The sequence below is a fragment of the Heterodontus francisci genome, chromosome 17, assembly GCF_036365525.1.
Source record: "Heterodontus francisci isolate sHetFra1 chromosome 17, sHetFra1.hap1, whole genome shotgun sequence".
Classification (NCBI taxonomy): domain Eukaryota; kingdom Metazoa; phylum Chordata; class Chondrichthyes; order Heterodontiformes; family Heterodontidae; genus Heterodontus; species Heterodontus francisci.
In genome coordinates this window covers 13,488,881-13,511,459 of record NC_090387.1, presented here as the reverse complement: position 1 = coordinate 13,511,459, position 22,579 = coordinate 13,488,881, and the positions used below count along the sequence as shown (strand labels likewise).

The 22,579-nt window shown below is 45.6% G+C and overlaps 1 protein-coding gene across 1 annotated transcript in view; it reads left to right on the top strand.

Moving 5' to 3' along the window:
* adamts18 (ADAM metallopeptidase with thrombospondin type 1 motif, 18) overlaps positions 1-22,579 on the top strand; it is a 283,431-nt gene that overhangs the window by 116,414 nt on the left and 144,438 nt on the right. The window contains exon 8 of the mRNA XM_068049080.1: positions 12,358-12,511. Within this exon, the coding sequence (XP_067905181.1) occupies positions 12,358-12,511 (154 nt within the window). The remainder of the gene's footprint in view (positions 1-12,357; positions 12,512-22,579) is intronic.

Here is a 22,579-nt window from a genome sequence, read left to right as displayed (position 1 = left end):
GGGCTTTTCCGCTGGCTAGGGAATCAATGGCATCACTGAGTTCCGATTTGGTTGGCTGTATGTCCAGCTCATCCATGACTGGTAGAGGCTGGGCTGCATTGAGGGCAGTCTCAGTGACAGCATTCTCCCTGGAGTACAGTTCTAGGTAGTGCTCAACCCAGCGGTCCATCTGTTTGCGTTGGTCAGTGATTATGTCCCCCGATTTAGATTTGAGGGGGGTGATCTTCTTGATGGTTGGCCCAAGAGCTCTCTTCATGCCATCATACATTCCTCTGATGTTTCCGGTGTCTGAGGCCAGCTGAATATGACTGCATAGGTGTTGCCAGTAGTCGTTTGCGCAACGCCTAGCTGTTCTTTGTGCAGTACTTCTGGCTGCTTTAAGTGCTGCGGATGTTAAATCGCTGGGGGCTTTCTTGTAGTTCAAAAGTGCAATGCGCTTAGCGGCTATGACAGGTTCCAGCTGTTAGTTCTCCCAAAATGCATCACCTCACACTTCTCAGGATTAAATTCCATTTGCCAGTGCTCTGCCCCCATCTTACCAGCCCATCTATATCATCCTGTAATCTAAGGCTTTCCCCCTCACTATTTACGACACCACCAATTTTCATGTCATCTGAGAACTTACTGATCATTCCTCCTATATTCTCGTTGAAATCATTAATGTACGCAACAAACAGCAAGGGTCCCAGCACTGAACCCTGCAGTACACCACTGGTCACAGGCTTTCAATCACAAAAACAACCCTCGACCATCACCCACTGCCTCCTGTCACTAAGCCAATTTTGGATCCAATTTGCCAAATTGCCTGGATCCCATGGGCTCTTACCTTCTTAACCAATCTCCCATGTGGGACCTTATCAAAAGCCTTACTGAAGTCCATGTAGACGACATCAACTGCTTTACTCTCATCTACACATCTAGTCACCTTCTCGAAAAAGTCAATCTAGTTTGTAGACACGATCTCCCCCTGACAAAATCATGCTGACTATCCTTGATTAATCCCTGCCTCTCCAAATGGAGATTATTCCTGTCCCTCACAACTTTTTCCAATAGTTTCCCTACCACAGATGTTAGATTCATCGGCCTGTAATTACTTGGTTTATCCCTGCCACCCTTCTTGAATAATGGTACCACATTTGTTGTCCTCCAGTCCTTTGGCATCTCTCCTGTGGCCAGAGAGAATTTGAAAATTTGTGTCAGAGCCCCTGCTATCTCCTCCCTTGCCTTACTTAACAGCCTGGGATACATCTCATCTGGGCCTGAGGATTTATCCACTTTTAAGCCCGCTAAAACCGCTAATACATTCTCCCTTTCAATGCTAATTTGTTCAAGTATATCACAATCTCCCTCCCTGATCTCGACACCTGCATAGTCCTTCTCCATAATGGACACAGATGAAAAGTAATCATTTAAAACCTCACCTATGTCCTTCGGCGCCACATACAGATTGCCACTTTGGTCCCTAATGGGCCCTACTCTTTCCTTGGTTATCCCCTAGCTCTTAATATACCTGAAAAACGCCTGGGGGTTTTCTTTTATCTTGCTAGTGTTTTTTCATGCTCCCTCTTTGCTCTCCTAATTACTTTTTTAAGTACCCCCCTACATCTTCTATACTCCCCTCGGGCCTCTGCTGTTTTCAGTCCCTGAATCTGCCGTAAGCCTCCTTTTTTTTCCTTATCCAATCCTCTATATCACTTGACGTCCAGGGTTCCCTGGACTTGTTGGTTCTACCCTTCACCTTTCCGGGAACATACTGGCCCTGAACTCTCATTATTTCCTTTTTGAATGTCTCCCACTGGTCTGATGTACACCTTCCTACAAGTTGCTGCTCCCAGTCCACTTTGGCCAGATCCTGTTTTATCATATTGAAATCGGCCTTCCCCCAATTCCCCCCAACCTTTATTTCCAGTCCATCTTTGTCCATTTCCATAACTACCTTGAATCTTACAGAGTTATGGTCACTATCCCCAAAATGCTCCCCCACTGACATGTCTACCACTTGTCCGGCTTTATTCCCTAAGGTTAGAAACATAGAAAAATAGGAGCAGGAGTAGGCCATTCGGCCCTTCGAGCCTGCTCCGCCATTCAATACGATCATGGCTGATCATCCGAACTCAGTAACCTGTTCCCGCTTTCTCCCCTTATCCCTTGATCCCATTAGCCCTACGAACTATATCTAACTCTTTCTTGAATATGTTTAATAATTTGGCCTCAACTGCTTTCCATGGTAGAGAATTCCACAGGTTCACCAGTCTCTGGGTGAAGAACTCTCTCCTCATCTCAGTCCTAAATGGCTTACCCCTTATCCTTAGACTGTGACCTCTGGTCCTGGAATCCCCCGCCATCGGGAACATCCTTCCTGCATCTAGTCTGTCCAGTCCTGTTAGAATCCTGTTTGGGCGGCACAGTGGTGCAGTGGTTAGCACCGCAGCCTCACAACTCCAGGGACCCGGGTTCAATTCTGGGTCCTGCCTGTGCGGAGTTTGCAAGTTCTCCCTGTGACCACGTGGGTTTTCGACGGGTGCTCCGGTTTCCTCCCACAGCCAAAGACTTGCAGGTGATAGGTAAATTGGCCATTGTAAATTGCCCCTAGTGTAGGTAGGCGGTAGGGAATATGGGATTACTGTAGGGTTATTATAAATGGGTGATTGTTGGTCGGCACAGACTCGGTGGGCCGAAGGGCCTGTTTCAGTGCTGTATCTCTAAATAAATAAAAATAAAATCTTGTAGGTTTCTATGAGATCCCTTCTCATTCTTCTAGACTCTAGCGAATACAAGCCTAATTGTCCAATCTCTCTTCATACGTCAGTCCTGCCATCCCAGGAATCAGTCTGGTGAACCTTTGCTGCACTCCCTCCATAGCAAGAACATCCTTCCTCAGATAAGGAGACCAAAACTGCACGCAATACTCCAGATGTGGTCTCATCAAGGCCTTGTATAATTGCAGCAAGACATCCTTGCTCTTGTAGGCGAATCCTCTCGCTATGAAGGCCAACATATATTTGCCTTCTTAACTGCCTGCTGCACCTGCATGCTTACTTTCAGTAACTGGTGCACAAGGCCACCCAGGTCTCGCTGCACCTCCCCCTTTCCCAATCTATCGCCGTTTGCCATGTATTTGCCCACTCACCCAACCTATCCAAATCAAATTGGAGCTTCTCTGCATCCTCCTCACAGTTCACACTCCCACCTAGCTTTGTGTCATCTGCAAACTTGGATATATTGCATTTAATTCCCTCATCTATATCATTAATATATATTGTGAATAGCTGGGGTCCGAGCACTGCTCCCTGCGGTACCCGACTTGTCACTGCCTGCCACTCGGAAAAAGACCCGTTTATTCCTACTCTTTGTTTCCTGTCTGCCAACCAGTTCTCTATCCATGTCAGTACCTTACCCCCAATCCCATGTGCTTTAATTTTGCACACTAATATCTTCTCTGGGACCTTATCGAAAGCTTTCTGAAAGTCCAAATACACCACATCCACTGGTTCTCCCTTATCTATTCTACTAGTTACATCCTCAAAAAGTTCCAGTAGATTTGTTAAGCATGATTTCCCTTCCGTAAATCCATGTTTGTCCGATCCTGTCATTGTTTTCCAAGTGCTCTGCTATTACATCTTCTATAACGGACTCAGCATTTTCCCCACTACGGATGCCAGGCTAACTGGTCTATAATTCCCTGTTTTTTCTCGACCTCCTTTTTTAAATTGTGGGGTTACATTAGCTACCCTCCAATCCGTTGGAACTGTTCCAGAGTCTATAGAGTTTTGAAAATGACCAGCAATGCATCTACTATTTCTAGGGCCACTTCCTAAGTACTCTGGGATGTGGATTATAAGGCCCTGGGGATTTATTAGCCTTCAATCCCTTCAATTTCCCTAACACCATTTCCCTATTAATACTGATTTCATACAGTTCCTCCTTCTCACTAGACCCTATGTTCCCAACATTTCTGGGAGGTAATTTGTTTCCTCCTTTATGAAGACAGAACCAAAGTATGTATTTAATTGGTCGGTTATTTCTTTGTTCCCCATTATAAATTCCCCCATTTCTGACTGCAAGGGACCCACATTTGTCTTCACTAATCTTTTTCTCTTCACATATCTGTAGAAGGATTTGCAGTCAGTTTTTATGTTCAGTACCACCACTTCACTTGTAAAACTTTCTACATGTTGGCTGAAAAAGCTGTCCTTTATGCACTTTAAGAATTCCGCCCCCTTTAAGCCTTTTGCACTAAGACTATCCCAGTTAATATTGGGGAAGTTGAAATCCCCTCCTTTTATTAAACTATTATTTTTACACCTCTTTGAGATTCGCTTACATATCTTCTCCTCTATCTCTCCCTGCCTATTTGGAGGCCTGTAGTAAAAGGTCATGTGTCACCTTTGGCATGTTTCCGGCAGTTCCTGCAGTCATACCGGTGCCAAACGTCGTGCTCTGCACTCCTTTGGACCCCACCAGATAGGCCAAGAGGGGGGTTTTGATGATTGGGCAACTCTCAACCTCCACACATTTGCCCAGGCATGCGCCATGGAGAGGTCACTCCATAGTTGCCTCACAGCGACTGAAACAACACGGAAGGCAGCAGTTACGGGTTATAAGTCCAGCTAAATTGGCATAGAGATTGGGCACCATGGGTTGCCTTTGTCGGTGGGAGAGGTCATTGCACCTCACTGGACAGCTACCGCCCGCCTCAAACCGGGCAGCCCCCGGTCAATGAGGTTCTGTCCCACCACAGTCCACCTGCTTCAATGGGTGCTTGGAGCTCAGGGTCATTGCCCGAAAGGTGGACTGCAACACCGCACCAAACAACATGAAAAAAGGAAAGAAGGTACCAGCCCTTCGCTGTGCAAGCTGGAATGTCAGAACTATGTGTCCTGGCCTGTCGGAAGACCTTACACAAATCAACGATTCTCGGATAGACCGCAATCATTAACAACGAGCTCAGTAGACTCAATGTAGACATTGGGCGGCACAGTGGCGCAGTGATTAGCACAGCAGCCTCACAGCTCCAGCGACCCGGGTTCAATTCTGGGTACTGCCTGTGTGGAGTTTGCAAGTTCTCCCTGTGTCTGCGTGGGTTTCCTCCGGGTGCTCCGGTTTCCTTCCACATGCCAAAGACTTGCAGGTTGATCGGTAATTTGGCCATTATAAATTGCCCCTAGTATAGGTAGGTGGTCGGGAAATATATAGGGACAGGTGGGGATGTGGTAGGAATATGGAATTAGTGTAGGATTAGTATAAATGGGTGGTTGATGTTCGGCACAGACTTGGTGGGCCGAAGGGCCTGTTTCAGTGCTGGATCTCTAGCAGAGCAAGACTACACCCTCTTCTGGCAGGGCAGGGATCCTGAAGAACCAAGACAGCATGGAGTGGGCTTCAACATCAGAAACTCGTTGCTCAGCATGATAGAGCCTCCCTCAAATGGCTCGGAACGCATACTGTCCATCCGACTGCTCACCACCTCTGGTCCAGTACACCTACTCAGCATCTATGCTCCAACACTCTGCTCCCCACCTGAAGCTAAAGACCAGTTCTACGAGGAACTCCATAACATCATTAGCAGCATCCCCAACACCGAACACCTGCTCCTACTGGGGGACTTTAATGCCAGGGTTGGGGCCGACCATGACTCATGGCCCTCCTGCCTTGGGCGCTATGGCGTTGGAAGGATGAATGAGAATGGGTAGAGACTGCTTGAGTTGTGTACCTATCATAACCTCTGCAATACCAACTCGTTCTTTCACACTAAACCCTGTCACCAGGTTTCATGGAGGCACCCAAGATCGCGTTGTTGGCACCAGCTAGACCTCATCGTCACAAGCCGAGCCTCCTTAAACAGTGTTCAAACCACACGCAGCTTCCACAGTGTGGACTGCGACACCGACCACTCCCTGGTGTGCAGCACGGTTGGACTCAGACCAAAGAAGTTGCATCATTCCAAGCAGAAGGGCCACCCACGCATCAACACGAGCAGAAATTCTCACCCACAGCTATTACAAAAATTTATAAATTCACTTGTAACAGCCCTTCAAAACACTCCCACAGGGGATGCTGAGACCAAGTGGGCCCACATCAGAGACGCCATCTATGAGTCAGCTTTGACCACCTGCGGCAAACGTGCGAAGAGAAATGCAGACTGGTTTCAATCTCATTTTGAAGAGCTGGAACCTGTCATAGCCGCTAAGCGCACTGCACTGCTGAACTACAAGAAAGCCCCCAGCGAGTTTACATCCGTGGCACTTAAGCAGCCAGAAGCACTGCACAAAGAACAGCCAGGCGCTGCACAAATGACTACTGGCAACACCGATGCAGTCATATTCAGCTAGCCTCAGACACTGGAAACACCAGAGGAATGTATGATGGCATTAAGAGAGCTTCTGGGCCAACCATCAATAAGATTGCCCCCCTCAAATCTAAATCAGGGGACATAATCACTGACCAACGCAAACAAATGGACCGCTGGGTTGAGCACTACCTAGAACTGTAATCCAGGGAAAATATTGTCACTGAGACTGCCCTCAATGCAGCCCAGTCTCAGCCAGTCATGGATGAGCTGGGCATACAGCCAACAAAATCGGAACTCAGTGATGCCATTGATTCTCTAGCCAGCGGAAAAGCCCCTGGGAAGGACAGCATTACCCCTGAAATAATCAAGAGTGCCAAGCCTGCTATACTCTCAGCACGACACGAACTCCTTTGCCTGTGCTGGGACGAGGGAGCAGTACCTCATGACATGCGCGATGCCAATATCATCACCCTCTATAAAAACAAAGGTGACCGCGGTGACTGCAACAACTACCGTGGAATCTCCCTGCTCAGCATAGTGGGGAAAGTCTTTGCTCGAGTCGCTCGAAACAGGCTCCAGAAGCTGGCCGAGCGCGTCTACCCTGAGGCACAGTGTGGCTTTCGTGCAGAGAGATCGACCGTTGACATGCTGTTCTCCCTTCGTCAGATACAGGAGAAATGCCGCGAACAACAGATGCCCCTCTACATTGCTTTCATTGATCTCACCAAAGCTTTTGACCTCGTCAGCAGACGTGGTCTCTTCAGACTACTAGAAAAGATTGGATGCCCACCAAATCTACTAAGTATCATCACCTCATTCCATGACAATATGAAAGGCACAATTCAACATGGCGGCACCTCATCAGACCCCTTTCCTATCCTGAGTGGTGTGAAACAGGGATGTGTTCTCGCACCCACACTCTTTGGGATTTTCTTCTCCCTGCTGCTTTCACATGCGTTCAGGTCTTCTGAAGTAGGAATTTTCCTCCACACAAGATCAGGGGGCAGGTTGTTCAACCTTGCCCGTCTTCGAGCGAAGACCAAAGTACGGAAAGTCCTTATCAGGGAACTCCTCTTTGCTGACGATGCTGCTTTAACATCTCACACTGAAGAGTGCCTGCAGAGTCTCATCGACAGGTTTGCGGCTGCCTGCAATGAATTTGGCCTAACCATCAGCCTCAAGAAAATGAACATCATGGGGCAGGACGTCAGAAATGCTCCATCCATCAATATTGGCGACCACGCTCTGGAAGTGGTTCAAGAGTTCACCTACCTAGGCTCAACTATCACCAGTAACCTGTCTCTAGATGCAGAAATCAACAAGCGCATGGGAAAGGCTTCCACTGCTATGTCCAGACTGGCCAAGAGAGTGTGGGAAAATGGCGCACTGACACGGAACACAAAAGTCCGAGTGTATCAAGCCTGCGTCCTCAGTACCTTGCTCTATGGCAGCGAGGCCTGGACAACGTATGTCAGCCAAGAGCGACGTCTCAATTCATTCCATCTTTGCTGCCTCCGGAGAATCCTTGGCATCAGGTGGCAGGACCGTATCTCCAACACAGATGTCTTCGAGGCGGCCAACATCCCCAGCTTATACACACTACTGAGTCAGCGGCGCTTGAGATGGCTTGGCCATGTGAGCTGCTTGGAAGATGGCAGGATCCCCAAAGACACATTGTACAGTGAGCTCGCCACTGGTATCAGACCCATCGGCCGTCCATGTCTCCGCTTTCAAGACGTCTGCAAACACGACATGAAGTCCTGTAACATTGATCACAAGTCGTGGGAGTCAGTTACCAGCGTTCACCAGAGCTGGCGGGCAGTCATAAAGGCGGGGCTAAAGTGTGGCGAGTCGAAGAGACTTAGCAGTTGGCAGGAAAAAAGACAAAAGCTCAAGGGGAGAGCCAACTGTGTAACAGCCCCGACAAACACATTTTTCTGCAGCACCTGTGGAAGAGCCTGTCACTCTGGAATTGGCCTTTATAGCCACTCCAGGCGCTGCTCCACACACCACTGACCACCTCCAGGCGCTTACCCATTGTCTCTCGAGATAAGGAGGCCAAAGAAAGAGTAAACACCCAGCCAAGTGATTGCCCCATTTTTGTTTTTAAGTTCTACCCATATGGCCTCATTTGAGAAACCATCTAAGATATCATCCCTCCTTACTGCAGTAATTGACTCCTTGATCAATAGTGCAATGCCACCTCCTCTTTTCCACCTCCCACACCCCGTCACGCCTGAAGATTCTGTATCCTAGAATATTGAGTGGCCAGTCCTGCCCGTCCCTCAACCATGTCTGTGTGATAGCAATAATATCATAATGCCATGTGCTAAGCAACGTCCTCAATTCATCTGCCTTACTAGTAAGACTCATTGCATTAAAATAGATGTAATTCAGCCTTGCATTCTTCGCTTGTGCCTTAACAGGTCTATCTTTGCTCTGCCTTCCAGACTGACTTAATTTCTCTTCTATATTTGACTGTGCATCACCTCCTACTGTACCTCCACTCTGTATCCCACCCATCTGCCAAATTAGTTTAACCCCCCCCACCGCCCCCCCCCACAACAGCAATAGCAAACCTCCCAGCAAGGATATTGGTGCTGTTCCGGTTCAGGTGCAACCCGTCCAACTTGTACAGGTCCCACCTTCGCCAGAAACAGACCCAGTGATCCAGGAAACTAAAGCCCTCCCTCCTGCACCACCTCCTCAGCCACGCATTCATCTGCACTATCCTCCTATTCCTGTACTCACTAGCACGTGGCACCGGGAGTAATCCAGAGATGACAACCTTTGAGATCCTGCCTTTTAATCTGCTACCTAGCTCCGTAAAGTCTTGTTGCAGGATCTCATTTCTACCTATGTCATTGGTACCAATGTGTACTACGACCTCTGACTGTTCACCTTCCCCCTTCAGAATGTCCTTTTAAGATGGAAGTGGTTACATTTTGGGGTACTAAGGGAATTAAGGGATATGGGGATAGTGTGGGAATGTGGAGTTGAGGTAGAAGGTCAGCAATGATCTTATTGAATGGAGGAGCAGGCTCAAAGGACCATATGGGCTACTCCAGCTCCTATTTCTTCTGTTCTTATGTTATGAATGGCCTGACTCTAATTTTAAGCTCATGGTCCCTTGTTCTGGACTCCCCCACCAGAGGAAATAGTTTCTATGTTATCTACCCTATCAATTCCTTTAATCATCTTAAACACATCAATTAGATGCTTAAAAATTGTCATTAAAAAATAAAACTAAGTGTGTTGATTCCATACAATTGTGGCTAACAGGGAAAGGTGCCCAGTGTGTCATGGGATGGCAGTGATATAGCCTCTGCAACATGAAGAGCATTTTTAGAGAGTCCCAATGAAGTCCAAATGCTTACACACAGCCGACTGTGGGCAGGAGGAATGAAATGAGCATTTTCTACATTTTTCAAACTGCTAAAGCAGAATTAAAATTAAAATTTCTTTTCAAAAAAATATTTTCAGCTGCTCGCAACACTCTGCTGGTTTTATTTCTCAGTCTCGTATCTAGCATAATCCAATCCCAAATGATGTGTGTTTATCGGGTTATTTGTGTGGAGGTCATGAATGACAGACCTTTGGAAAGCCTGAGCTGCATTTGGACCAAGTCAGGGCTGGCTTTGTCTCTTCCAACATAAAACAGAGCCAAGAATACATTGAACGTAATTTGAGGCTGTTTCACGTGGCTGGAGAGTCTAGCACTGGAGGTCATAGTCTCAGGATAAGGGGTTGACCATTTAGGACTGAGATGAGGAGAAATTTCTTCACTCAGAGGGTTGTGAATCTTTGGAATTCTCTACCCGAGGGATCTGTGGATGCTCTGTCATTGAATACATTCAAGTCTGAGATCAGTAGATTTTTGGGCACTAAGGGAATCCTGGGATATGGGGATAGGGAGGGAAAGTGCATTTGAGCTGGAACATCAGCCATGATTTTATTGAATGGCGAAGAAGACTTGAGGGGCCATATGACCTGCTCCTGATCCTATTTCTTATGTTCTTATGAAAATCTCCCTTTCTTTCGAGTTTGAGAGTAATCATACCTTCTAATTCGATACTCAACACGTTCATTCAAGTCAATTTTTTTTTTAAATCCAAGTTTCTCCACTTGTCTTTCTCTGCCATTGTTCTCAGCCTCTCCCTCCCTACCCCCCACCCCAATCTCTCTTGAAGGCTCTGACACTTGCTGGGGCACAGTTCAATAGTGGCTACACTTCCTATCTAAGTCTTGAGAGGGGAGATGGTTGGGGGTGGGCAGCACTACATGGAAGCTATCACTACAGTCTGGTCCTGGCTCATTACAATGAATTCACACACTTGCTGTCCAGTGCAAACCACAAGAACATAGGAAAGTACAAGAGTAACAACTGCCATTGCTGGCAACATGGGCAGACCTAGGACATGGGACACTGCATCTTGTCCCGTGTTTCCCCCAACCCTGCATCTAGCGCCAAGGCCAGTGGGAGCACACCAACCGCCATCCAGTTAGCTAGGATCAACTGACCTAGTACAGACTGGGAACCAAACATGGAATATCCTGTGTAATAAAGTTGAAAAATTAACTGTTCATATTGTAATGAAAAGGGTAATAAATCACCTCCTCCCCCACCCCCCAACATCACGTTCCTACTCCAAGTCTAGTGAAAGAATTTTCCTTGAGCTTCACATACGAAGGCAGATTTAGCAGCTGAGCCAAGGTACTTAAATACGGGCAAACTGGGTAAAGAACCAGGTCTTTCACAACATCAAAGCAGTGTCTGCAAACCTTTCCATGCTTGCCTCTAAGTTCCCAAATGCAGTGACGCATGTCATCGTCAAAATATGTTACAGTGTCGCATACTATTCCACCATCTCTTCTCTATCCCCAAGGGAACACAAAAGTTGACTTGACACTTTTTTCATGAAGGGCTTTCCCACCATTTAAATATTTGAAAGGACAGATCAAAGGATGTGAATTATAACATGTCAGATGAATTGTTTAGCCTTAGATTATAGGATGAGACAATTTTCTGGGCAGTGAGATATCAATAAATATCTTGCCAAAATGTTATCACTCACCAAGAATCCACAGTTCTATGTTTACCAAGTAAAGAAAACCAGTTACAATGTCCTCTTGTTTTGTCTTTTGGCTTTATTATGACCAGGTGAAGAAGGAGTCTGAAGCTCCCCTCTAGCCTCTTTCCTGGTTTGGCCGTAACAGGGTTTAATTTTTAAAAGCACAGAGGAGGAGAAAGAATAAAGGGAGGGGTGGGTTGTTAGAATGGTAAGTGGAATTCAGTTACTGTCTTTGGTTTGGATGTAAAGACCTTAATTGGAGTTAGGTGTTGCAGTTCTCGTTGGGACCTAGTGCACACTTTCAAACTTGTTTTGCTGGTACCAGAAGGCTGAAGAAGTCCATTTAAGCTGCTTCCGTGGGTCCCTGGAACTTTGCTGAAGAGATAGACAGAGAGAGAGGGGTGCTTTCTTCTTAAAGTTCAATTGTAGTTTGCCCCCAAACCTTTCTGTGAGGCACAATTCAGTCAGTTCCCAGGTTGGCCAGCAGGTTAGTCATGTGACCAGCCCTTTGAAACAGCACCGCCTGCGAGGATTCTTAAATCTTCAAAGCTTAATAGGCACACTTTGTGGCGGCGGGGGGGGGGGGGGGGTGCGGGGTGGGGGGGGGGGGTTGTGGAGGCTTTGGTGGAGTGCTGGCTTTTACACAGACAATGGCTCTCAATGTCTTTTGATCATCACTGTTGCCCAGCCCAATCTTGCTAATTGAATCAGGGATCACTTCCATTGTCTCTCTATTCAACTGTCTCTCAGAATACAAATGTACAGCCATGTTTTCAGCCATTCAGCTCTGTGGTCTTTTTAAACAAGTTATGTTCAATGTCCAGTATAAGTTCAAATAGTGTTCCATATGATGAAATTGATATGTCTCCATTTGGCAGGTATGGTTTTGTCGCAGCTTTGTCTCCCTTTTACGTCATCCTTGGCCATTCCAGATTTGTTTATTTCTCGGCATTGCTCTTCTTTATATGTGTCTGAAATGTGTTTTGTTCACAGTACAGCTCAGGCTTCTTGCCTGGTTGATGAACCGAAGCAACTGCATGAGTACCAGTACCCTGATGGGCTGCCGGGACAGCTTTATGATGCTGACACACAGTGCAAGTGGCAGTTTGGACCAAAAGCCAAGTTGTGCTCTCTTGACTTTGTGAAGGTACATTCTTGTCCTCTATATTCTAGTTCAACTGCTTCCATGGTTTAACAGCTCTTTTTTTGGGGGGGTGGGGTCAAGTACATTAAAATGTTGATTGTAGGCAGTTTTGTCACGCAGGAATATCGGAGCAGGTGTAGCCATTGAGCCTGTTCAGCCATTCAATTAGATCATGGCTGATGTGTATCTCAACTCCACCTACACCTGCCTTGGTTCCATAACCTAACAAAAATCTATCAATCTCAATTTTGAAATTTTCAATTGACCCCCCCCCCCCCCTCCTGCCCCGCACCCTCAACAGCTTTGTGAGGAAAAGAGTTCCAGATTTCTACACTCTTCCTGACATCATCCCTGAATGTCCTAGTCCTAATTTTAAGATTATTCTCCCTTGTTCTGCACACACTCCATCAGAGGCAGTAGTTTTGCTCTCATTCATCCTCTCAAATCCTTTAATTATCTTAAACACCTCAATTAGATCACTCCTTAATCTATTATATCCAAGGAATTAAAAAATAATAGTGGGGCTGAGAATTGCGATATCCATTCGAATTGAGCAACATCCATTAAAGATTTTATTTTTCCCTTTAAAATTTCAATTAGCTGAGAACATCTTTTCCTGCAAGCAAATTACCAGCAGTGCCTATAATGGGAGCAATTTGAAGTGATGAATTCCGAGCTTCACTTCAAGCGTATTGTCACACATTAAAACATATGAAATTGATGGGCAGGAAAAGGTCAGCTGCTCCATCAAGCCTCAGTCACACTCATGATAGCCAGAGCATTGTGACTAGACACTTCCTTCACGTCCACAACCTTGTCGCTGCTGGGAGAGGCAGAAAACCCAGAGCAAAACCCAGGGTCAATAAAAGGAAACAAAACTCAGGAAAATTCCTCTCTGACTTGCTCAGGCAATCGAAATCAGTACTGAGGATCACAATAATAATGTGTATTATGTGATCTCTGCCCCAGCCAAGAAGGAGTTCAGATCCCTCTTGAGTCATAGAGGCATTTACGGCATAGAAGGAGGCCATTCGGCCTATCGGGTCCATGCCACAGAGCTACAGTCCCACTCCCCCACTCAATCCCCGTAGCCCTGCCAGTCGATTTCCTTCAGTTGGCCATCCAATTTCCATTTGAAGTCATTGATTGAATACATGCAGGGGATCAACACACACCGGACAAGATGCCAAAGCATTCGCCTTTGGCTTAATTGTGATTATCTGTCCGTTCTGATAACATATTGGTGCCAATATGCTGAATAAGTGTGCTGACTACATAGGTAGGTGTGGTCATTCAAGCAAATGAATGAACGATGCCACGTCAGAAGGATGATGCATTCAGGGTGCCCTACTTTCCTATTCAGTTGTGTTAATTGAGCAGGTTTGGCTATGTTTCGGTTGTGATTCTGCTGCTGGATTGTATGACAGAGCCAATTACTTGATATTCTTGTTAAGTTACATCATCCAGGAAGACACCAGACTCAATCTCTGGTTTTTACTGAGTTGGCTGATCTCATCTGGAGTGTTGGCGGAGGTACTACAGTTAGCTTCAGAGTACCTGGGATAGAGAAATGAAAATAAGCTGTTTGAGGTGTGTACATGTGTGCGTTTATCATACAGATTTCACACCGATGTGGTACCACTCCACATGGTAATAGAACCTGTCGGCACGCACTGTTGAGATTCACCTGTGACAGATGCCCACTCAAGGGAGATACCTGGGAGAAAGTGGCATCCTTGGAACCATACTCTGTTAAGGAGTCAACACTTTTGTGGAAATGGGAGAGGGGTGGGGGGGTGGGTGGAGTAAGAAAGATAGTGAGAAGAAAATATCTATGTTATGGCCATGAATGGAGACTCACATGCAAATAGGCTATTCCATGTTGGGTGACATTAAGTTAATGGACAGTTTCTCTGACTGATTCCAAACTTTAGATTGATCAGACATGAGTTGCCATTGTTTTACTAGTAACCAGCTTGCAATGAGAGGCTGATTTATTTCTCCAGTAACTACATTTGACTTAATGAGGATAAAATATGAACATAATGAAGCACACATCAAGAAAATCTCAATCACCCCATTAAGCTCACTCTGCCCCTGAACCATATACACTTTGTGGCTGGTTTTCCTTCTTCTTTCTTGGGTGTAGTGGATCCCTTAGGTAGGGTATCATAGAGGAAATTGAAAGACATGCATTTATACAACACCTTTTGCAATCTCAGGATGTCCCAAAGTGCTTTACAACCAATGAAGTACTTTTGAAGTGTAGTCGCTGTTGTATTGAAGTAAATCTGTTTTTTCCTCATGTCACTTCTGCAGTCAACATTGGATGGTACACCAGGTGATTTCGCTGTTGATTTTTTGAATGCTGCTTTGCATAAATGGGAGGTAGAGGGCACAGGGTGATCTTTAGGATAAAGTCTCATTTAAAAGACGGCACTGCCTGCAAAGCACCAGTCCCTCAGTACTGCATTGGAGTGTCTGGCAAGGTCCTGGAGTGGAACCCACTGGGCTCAGGAGCCAGAGCTATCCCACTGAGCCAAACTGAAGCTGCTAGAATGTGGGATAGCACCAGTAAACCTAGTGACGGTGCTGGAGATGTCCCTCAGGAAACCTTTGCATTTCCATCAAAGGTGCATACAGTTCGTGGGAACCTTGTGTCACCACGTGGCAAACTGAAAGTGCAAGGTTGGCCTTTTCATTGCTTTAACAGGACTTCAGGCAGCTCACAGATGATTAGGTTCCAGCAATGTCATATGACCACACTAAGTTTAATGAGCAGTGCAAGCATACGGGTTTCACGGTGTGAATTGAATGGATTTTTTTTTATCACTGATTGCTCAGTGAGATAGGCTTTGAAAGAATGACTTTTCAAACTGTGCCATTGTTGCCAGCTTTAATGAGGAATGCTGCCAGGCGTGGCACAGCGCCAGCTTTTAGTTTGGATCCAAACCACGGGGTTTATTAAAGCATCACTTTATCCAAAGGTTGTGAACAGATTGATTTTTTTCTTTAATAAGAGTGTTTGGATTGTAAATATGAAGACAAGGTATTGCCAGTCCCTTTTTGACTGAAAGAAAGAAAATAAAGAATTTGCTTGTACTTATCAAACACATTTCATGACCTCAGGATGTTCCAAAGCCCTTCACAGCCAATGACGTACTTTTTGAAGTGTACTCAAGGAAAGTGTAACTTGGGGAACATGGCAGTCAATTTGCACACAGCAAGATCCCACAAACAGTAATATGGTAATGACCAGATAATCCATTCTGGAGATGTTGATAGATGGATAAATATTGGCTAGACCAGGAAGAAACTCCCCTGCTCTTCTTCATAATAGCACCATGCCGACTTTTATGTCTACCTGAGAGGGCACATGGTGCTATACAAATGGAAGTCTTTTATTGTTCCCATCTTGTGTTTGGAAATGCAGACTGGAACAAATAACCTCATTGGAAACATGCTTTGCTTTAATACAGAATATTGAATGTGTTTGAGATAATTTCAACATGGAATTTTGATGATATTCTCTGAACCCTAGTTGAGATTATTTTCACTGTACTTGTCCCATTCACCCATTCTTTTGCAATATATATATATATATATATAAGTGCAATGTTATTTGGAATATTAACGTTATTGCGATATTAAAGTTTGTGAAAAGTTTCACTAAGTTTATAGGAATTTAATCTGAAAAGGATTACTGAGAAATACCATCCCATAATTCATTAACCTTTAAACAACTGGCAGATGAGGGAGACTTCAGGTTCCCTGTAACATATATTAATATTACAAATGTTATTCATGCTGCCATAAGTAAATTTGCTGCTGAAATATTAAACTGGTATTTTAATTAAGAATTTTAAATTAAAGTTAATTCCTGTTTAACCTGCCTTTCCTTTTATCTCATTTGCTCTGTTCTATTTTTAAGTTGGTCACCTCTACTTTATTTCTAACGTACCGTATTATTAATTTCATACTTACTTTTGAAAAATTTCATTATCAACCTGGACTTTGGTGTACAGGGCATGATTTCAATGTTTGCAGAGCACACATTGCTGTGAAATGCAGTAAACAGGGAAGAGGGTAGTGATAGACTTCAGGAGAACGTTGGTAAAATGTGCAGACACATGGCAGACAAAATTAACTGCAGTGAAGTGGGAAGTATTGCATTTTGGAAAGAAAAGTTACATTGGCAGACTAAACTAAGTGGTACAATTTTAAAGGGATGCAGAAATAGAGAAACCTGGGGGTTTACATACACAAATCTTTAAAGGTGGCAGGACAAGTCAATAAACCTGTTAAAGCTTGTGGGATCCTTGGCTTTATAAGTAGAAGCATAGAGTATATAGGCAAGGGGTAGTTGTGGGGATGAGACTAGTTGGTAGGGTGTGGGGAATCCAGACGTCTGGGTTTCTGGCATGCTGTGAAGTTTTAACATCTTAGCTTCAACTGTTCATTTTTGGAATCGCTAGCTTCAATTTTAACCTAACTCACTTGAGAGAGTGGGGCTGCAACTGGGTCAGGTGCTTGTTCTACACTTAATTTTAACTTTATCCGCCCGGTGTGAACAAGGCAGGGTCTGGGTCAGATGTCTGTTTTACACTCAATTTTAACCTAACCCAGTAGCAAGAGTGGGGCAGGGTCTGGTTTAGCTGCTTGAGTTACACTCAGTTTTAACCTAACATGCCCGGTGAGATTGAGCCAGAGTTTGGGTTGGCTGCCTGTTTTACCTTCGGTTTTACGGTCCACTGACTTCAATGGAAAGTAAAATGAGGCAGGTGTGAAGAGCCTGACCCAAGCATGTCCCATTCTTGGGCAGAGTTGATGGTGGGACAGGTTGAAATCACCCCCGAAATTCCTCTAATTTGCCCACTGAGTTGTGGGAACCCCAGCTGAGTTCCTCTCCCGTCCCCATTGCCACCCCTCCTGCTGCCTCATCCATGATGGAATTGAGGGTTCGAAGTATTTATGGAGATATTCAAATGCTGTGTGGCTACTGAGATGCTGGGACCATGGGAATATCGTACCAAGAAAGGCAACTGGTCAAGGCGGAGTGTTGGATGTGAGATTGGGTTCTGAAGATTTTACTTGATTTCTCCTTGTGTGGCGGGTGGGTAGGACATGGGGAAATCCTCCAGGACCAACTTTAGGACATGAAATGGGTTAGGTAGAGTCAATGATAGAATGAACTGGTAATGTAATATGGAAGCATCTGGCTTGATCGATCCACTGGATTTTTTTTGTTTGTTTTTTTTGTATTCTTAGTAACAAACGCCTTAAAGTGTCCATCTAAAGCTAACAAAAATAAAACTTCAAACTTAAGACACTTATGCTAGAGTATTATGTCCAATTCTGGGTGCCACACTTTAGGGAGAAGAGGATACAGAAGAGATTTATTGGAATGGTTCCAGGGATGAGGGATTACAGTTACTTGGATAGACTGGAGAAGATGGGCTTGTTCTCCTTGGAGCAGAGAAATCTAAGAGGAGATTTGATAGAGGCGTTTTATCTCATAAAGGGCTTACATAGAGTAAATAAAGAGAAACTGTTCCCAATGGCTGCAGGGTCAATAACCAAAGAGCACAGATTTAAGGTGATTGGCAGAAGAACCAGAGGCGACATGAGGAAAAGCTGGAGTGGTTAGGATTTGTGATGCACTGCCAGATAGGTTGATGGATACAAATTCAATTGTAGCCTTCAAAAAGGAATTGGATAAATACTTGTGTAGTCTATTCCCAGTACTGGTCCGGAGGTTTACTCTGGGTATCAACAACTCAAGACTACCAAATTATTGTTCACACATAGCATGTTCATTCAGCGTTTCAAAATATTATCTTCAACAAAGATTATACTCATGGGTCCACGTAAGCTAGGTTACTTAGGTTCATCCGAGAGTCGGAACGGAGCAGATGATCAGTCCTCCCCTTCCAATTCTCCAAGTAGTTGATTGGACTGCTTAGTCCTGAGTTAGCTAGCCAGCATTTCGGAGCACACTTTCTTATACCCTGTTTCGTGCATGCTACCTGCTTGATCAGCTCGGGATGGGCTCGACCTGACTACCCGATGTACATGATTGGTCGGTCAGCTGTTGCTAATGCCGCGGGTGCGCTATGTCAGCCACAGTCAGTCAACCTTTCACCAGTTTTGACATCTGCTTATTTCTGGTAGCCTCATCCCTTAAGTTTCGACCACATTGCATAATTAGTTCTCTGTTCTCCAGCCCTTGTCTGATAACAAGGCATTACCTCACTCCGCCCCCCCCCCCCCCCCCTCCACCCGCACCCCCCCGCCCCCCACTGGTCTCCAAGCAATCAGCCCACATGGCGCATCTGTTACAAACTTAGCAGTAGGTTCGCCATGCCTTCATCAAACCTTGCAGGTTTTAATACATTTACTTTAGTTTGTAGTGGGTAGAACAAGGCCCCTAGTATAATTAGTATTATTTAATTAGGGGAGTAATTAATTAATTTAAGGGTAAGTCATGGCAGGAAAGCTCGCACCCGCGATATGCTCCTCCTGCACTATGTGGGAAATCAGGGACGCTTCCAGTGTCCCTGACGACCATGTGTGCAGGAAGTGCATCCATCTGCAGCTACTGGCTATCGGCATTACGGAGCTGGAGCTGCGGGTGGATTCACTGTGGAGCATCCGCGATGTTGAGAACATCGTAGATAGCACGTTTAGTGAGGTGGTCACACACGGCTAGTAATGACTGCACAGGCAGAAAAGGGATGGGTGACCACCAGGCGGAGTAGTAGGCGCAGGCAGGTAGTGCAGGAGTCCCCTGTGACCACCCCGCCTCAAACAGATATAGCGCTTTGGATACTGTTGTGGTGGGGGGGGGGGGTGATGACCTCCCAGGGGAAAGCAGCAACAGCCAGGTTCATGGCACCACGGTGGGCTCTGCTGCACAGCAAGGGAGGAAAAGGCGTGGAAGAGCTATAGTGAGAGGGGATTCTATCGTAAGGGATGCAGATACACATTTCTGTGGCTGCAAAAGAGACTCCAGGATGGTATGTTGCCTCCCTGGTGCTAAGGTCAAGGATGTCACGGAGCGGCTGCAGGACGTTCTGAAGGGGGAGGGGGAGCAGTCAGAGGTCGTGTTACACATTGGTTCCAACGGCATAGGTAGAAAGAGGGATGAGGTCCTGCAACAAGCATTTAGGGAGCTAGGTAGTAGATTAAAAAGCAGGACCTCAAAGGTTGTAATCTCTGGATTACTCCCTGTGCCACATGCTAGCGAATATAGGAATAGGAGGACAGAGCAGATGAATGGAGAGATGGCTGAGGAGATGGTGCAGGAGGGAAGGCTTGAGGTTCCTGGATCACTGGGTCTGTTTCTGGCAAAGGTGGGACCTGTATAAGTTGGACGGGTTGCATCTGAACCAGAACGGGACCAACATCCTTGTTGGGAAGTTTGCTATTGCTGTTGGGGGGTGGTGGGGGGGGGTGGTTAAACTAATTTGGCAGGGAGATGGGATACAGAGTGGAGGTACAGTAGGGGTTGAGGCAAATATAGAAGAGAAATTGAGTCAGTCTGGAAGACAGAGCACATATAGACTTGCTAAGGCACAAGTGAAAAATGCAAGGCTGCATTGCATTTACTTTACTGCAAGGGGTCTTACTAATAAGGCAGATGAATTGAGGGCATTGATTAGCACATAGGATTATGATATTATTGCTATCACAGAGACATGGCTGAGGGAGGGGCAGGACCCGCAACTCAATATTCCAGGGTATAGAATCTTCTGGTGTGATAGAGGAGGGGATAAAAGAGAAGGTGGCATTGCACAATTGATCAAGGAGTCAATTACTGCAGTAAGGAGGGATGATATCTTAGAAGGTTCCTCAAATGAGGCCATATGGGTAGAACTTAAGAACAAAAGGGGGGCAATCACTTGGCTGGACATGTACTACAGGCCTCCAAACAGTCAGGGAGAGATAGAGGAACAGATATGTAGGCAAATCTCTGAGAGGTGTAAAAATGATAGGGTAATAATAGTAGGGGATTTCAATTTACCTAATATCAACTGGGATAGTCTTAGTGCAAAAGGCTTAAAGGGAGAAGAATTCTTAAAATGCATACAGGAGAAGTTTTGAACCAGTACGTAGAAAGTCCTACAAGAGAAAGGGCAGTACTGGACCTAATCCTAGGGAATGAAGCCAGGCAAGTGGTAGAAGTGTCAGTGGGGGAGCATTTCAGAGATAGTGACCATAACTCTGTAAGATTTAAAATAGTTACGGAAGAGGACAAAGACGGGCCAAAAATAAAGGCACTGAATTGAGGGAAGGCTGATTTCAATTTGATAAAACAGGATCTGGCCAAAATGGACTGGGAGCAGCTACTTGTAGGAAAGTCTACATCAGGCCAGTGGGAGTCATTCAAAGAAGAAATAGTGAGGGTTCAGGGCCAACATATACCCATTAAGGTGAAGGGTAGACCACCAAGTCCAGGGAACCCTGGATGTCAAGGGATATAGAGTATTGGATCAGGAAAACAAAGGAGGCTTATGGCAGATTCGGAGCACTGAAAACAGTGGAGACATTAGAGGAGTATAGAAAGTGTAAGGGGGTACTTAAAAAAGTAATTAGGAGAGCAAAGAGGGGACATGAAAAAACATTGGCGAGCAAGATAACGGAAACTCCCAAGGCCTTTTATAAGTATATTAAGGGCAAGAGGATAACCAGGGAAAGGGTAGGACCCATTAGGGACCAAAGTGGCAATCTGTGTGTGGAGCTGGGGGACATAGGTGAGCTTTTAAATGATTACTTTTCATCTGTTTTCACTGCGGAGAACGACGATGTAGGTGTAGAGATCAGGGAGTGGGATTGCGATATACTTGAACATATTAACATTGAAAGGGAGGAAATAGTAGATGTTTTAGCGGGCTTAAAAGTGGATAAATCCCCAGGCCCAGATGAGATGTATCCTAGGCTGTTATGTGAGGCAAGGGAGGTGATAGCAGGGGCTCTAACACAAATTTTCAGATCCTCTCTGGCCACGGGAGAGTTACCAGAGGACTGGAGGACAGCGAATGTGGTACCATTATTCAAGAAGGGTAGCAGGGATAGACCAGGTAATTACAGGCCGGTGAATCTAACATCAGTGGTTGGGAAACTATTGGAAAAAATTCTGAGGGACAGGATTAATCTCCTGTTGGAGAGGCAGGGAACAATCAGGGATAGTCAGCACGGCTCTGTCAGGGGGAGATCATGTCTAACTAACTTGATTGAATTTTTCGAGGAGGTGACTAGATGTGTAGATGAGGGTAAAGCAGTTGATGTAGACTACATGGACTTCAGTAAGGCTTTTGATAAGGTCCCGCATGGGAGAATGGTTAAGAAGGTAAGAGCCCATGGGATCCAGGGCAATTTGGCAAATTGGATCCAAAATTGGCTTAGTGGCAGGAAGCAGTGGGTGATGGTCGAGGGTTGTTTTTGCAAGTGCAAGCCTGTGACCAGTGGTGTACCGCAGGGATCGGTGCTGGGACCCTTGCTGTTTGTAGTGTACATTAATGATTTAGGTGTGAATATAGAAGGTATGATCAGTAAGTTCGCAGATGACACGAAAATTGGTGGTGTCGTAAATAGTGAGGAGGAAAACCTTAGATTACAGGACGATATAGATGGGTTGGTAAGATGGGTGGAGCTGTGGCAAATGGAATTTAATCCTGAGAAGTGTGAAGTGATGCATTTTGGGAGGACTAACAAGGCAAGGGAATATACAATGGATGGTAGAACCCTAGGAAGTACAGACGGTCAGGGGGACCTTGGTGTACTTGTCCATAGATCACTGAAGGCAGCAGCAAAGGTAGATAAGGTGGTTAGGAAGGCATATGGGGTACTTGCCATTATTAGCCGAGGCATAGAATATAAGAGCAGGGAGGTTATGATGGAGCTGTATAAAACGCTAGTTAGGCCACTGCTGGAGTACTGTGTACAGTTCTGGGCACCACACTATAGGAAGGATGTGATTGCACTCGAGAGGGTGCAGAGGAGATTCACCAGGATGTTGCCTGGGCTGCAGCATTTCAGCTATGAAGAGAGACTGAAAAGGCTAGGGTTGTT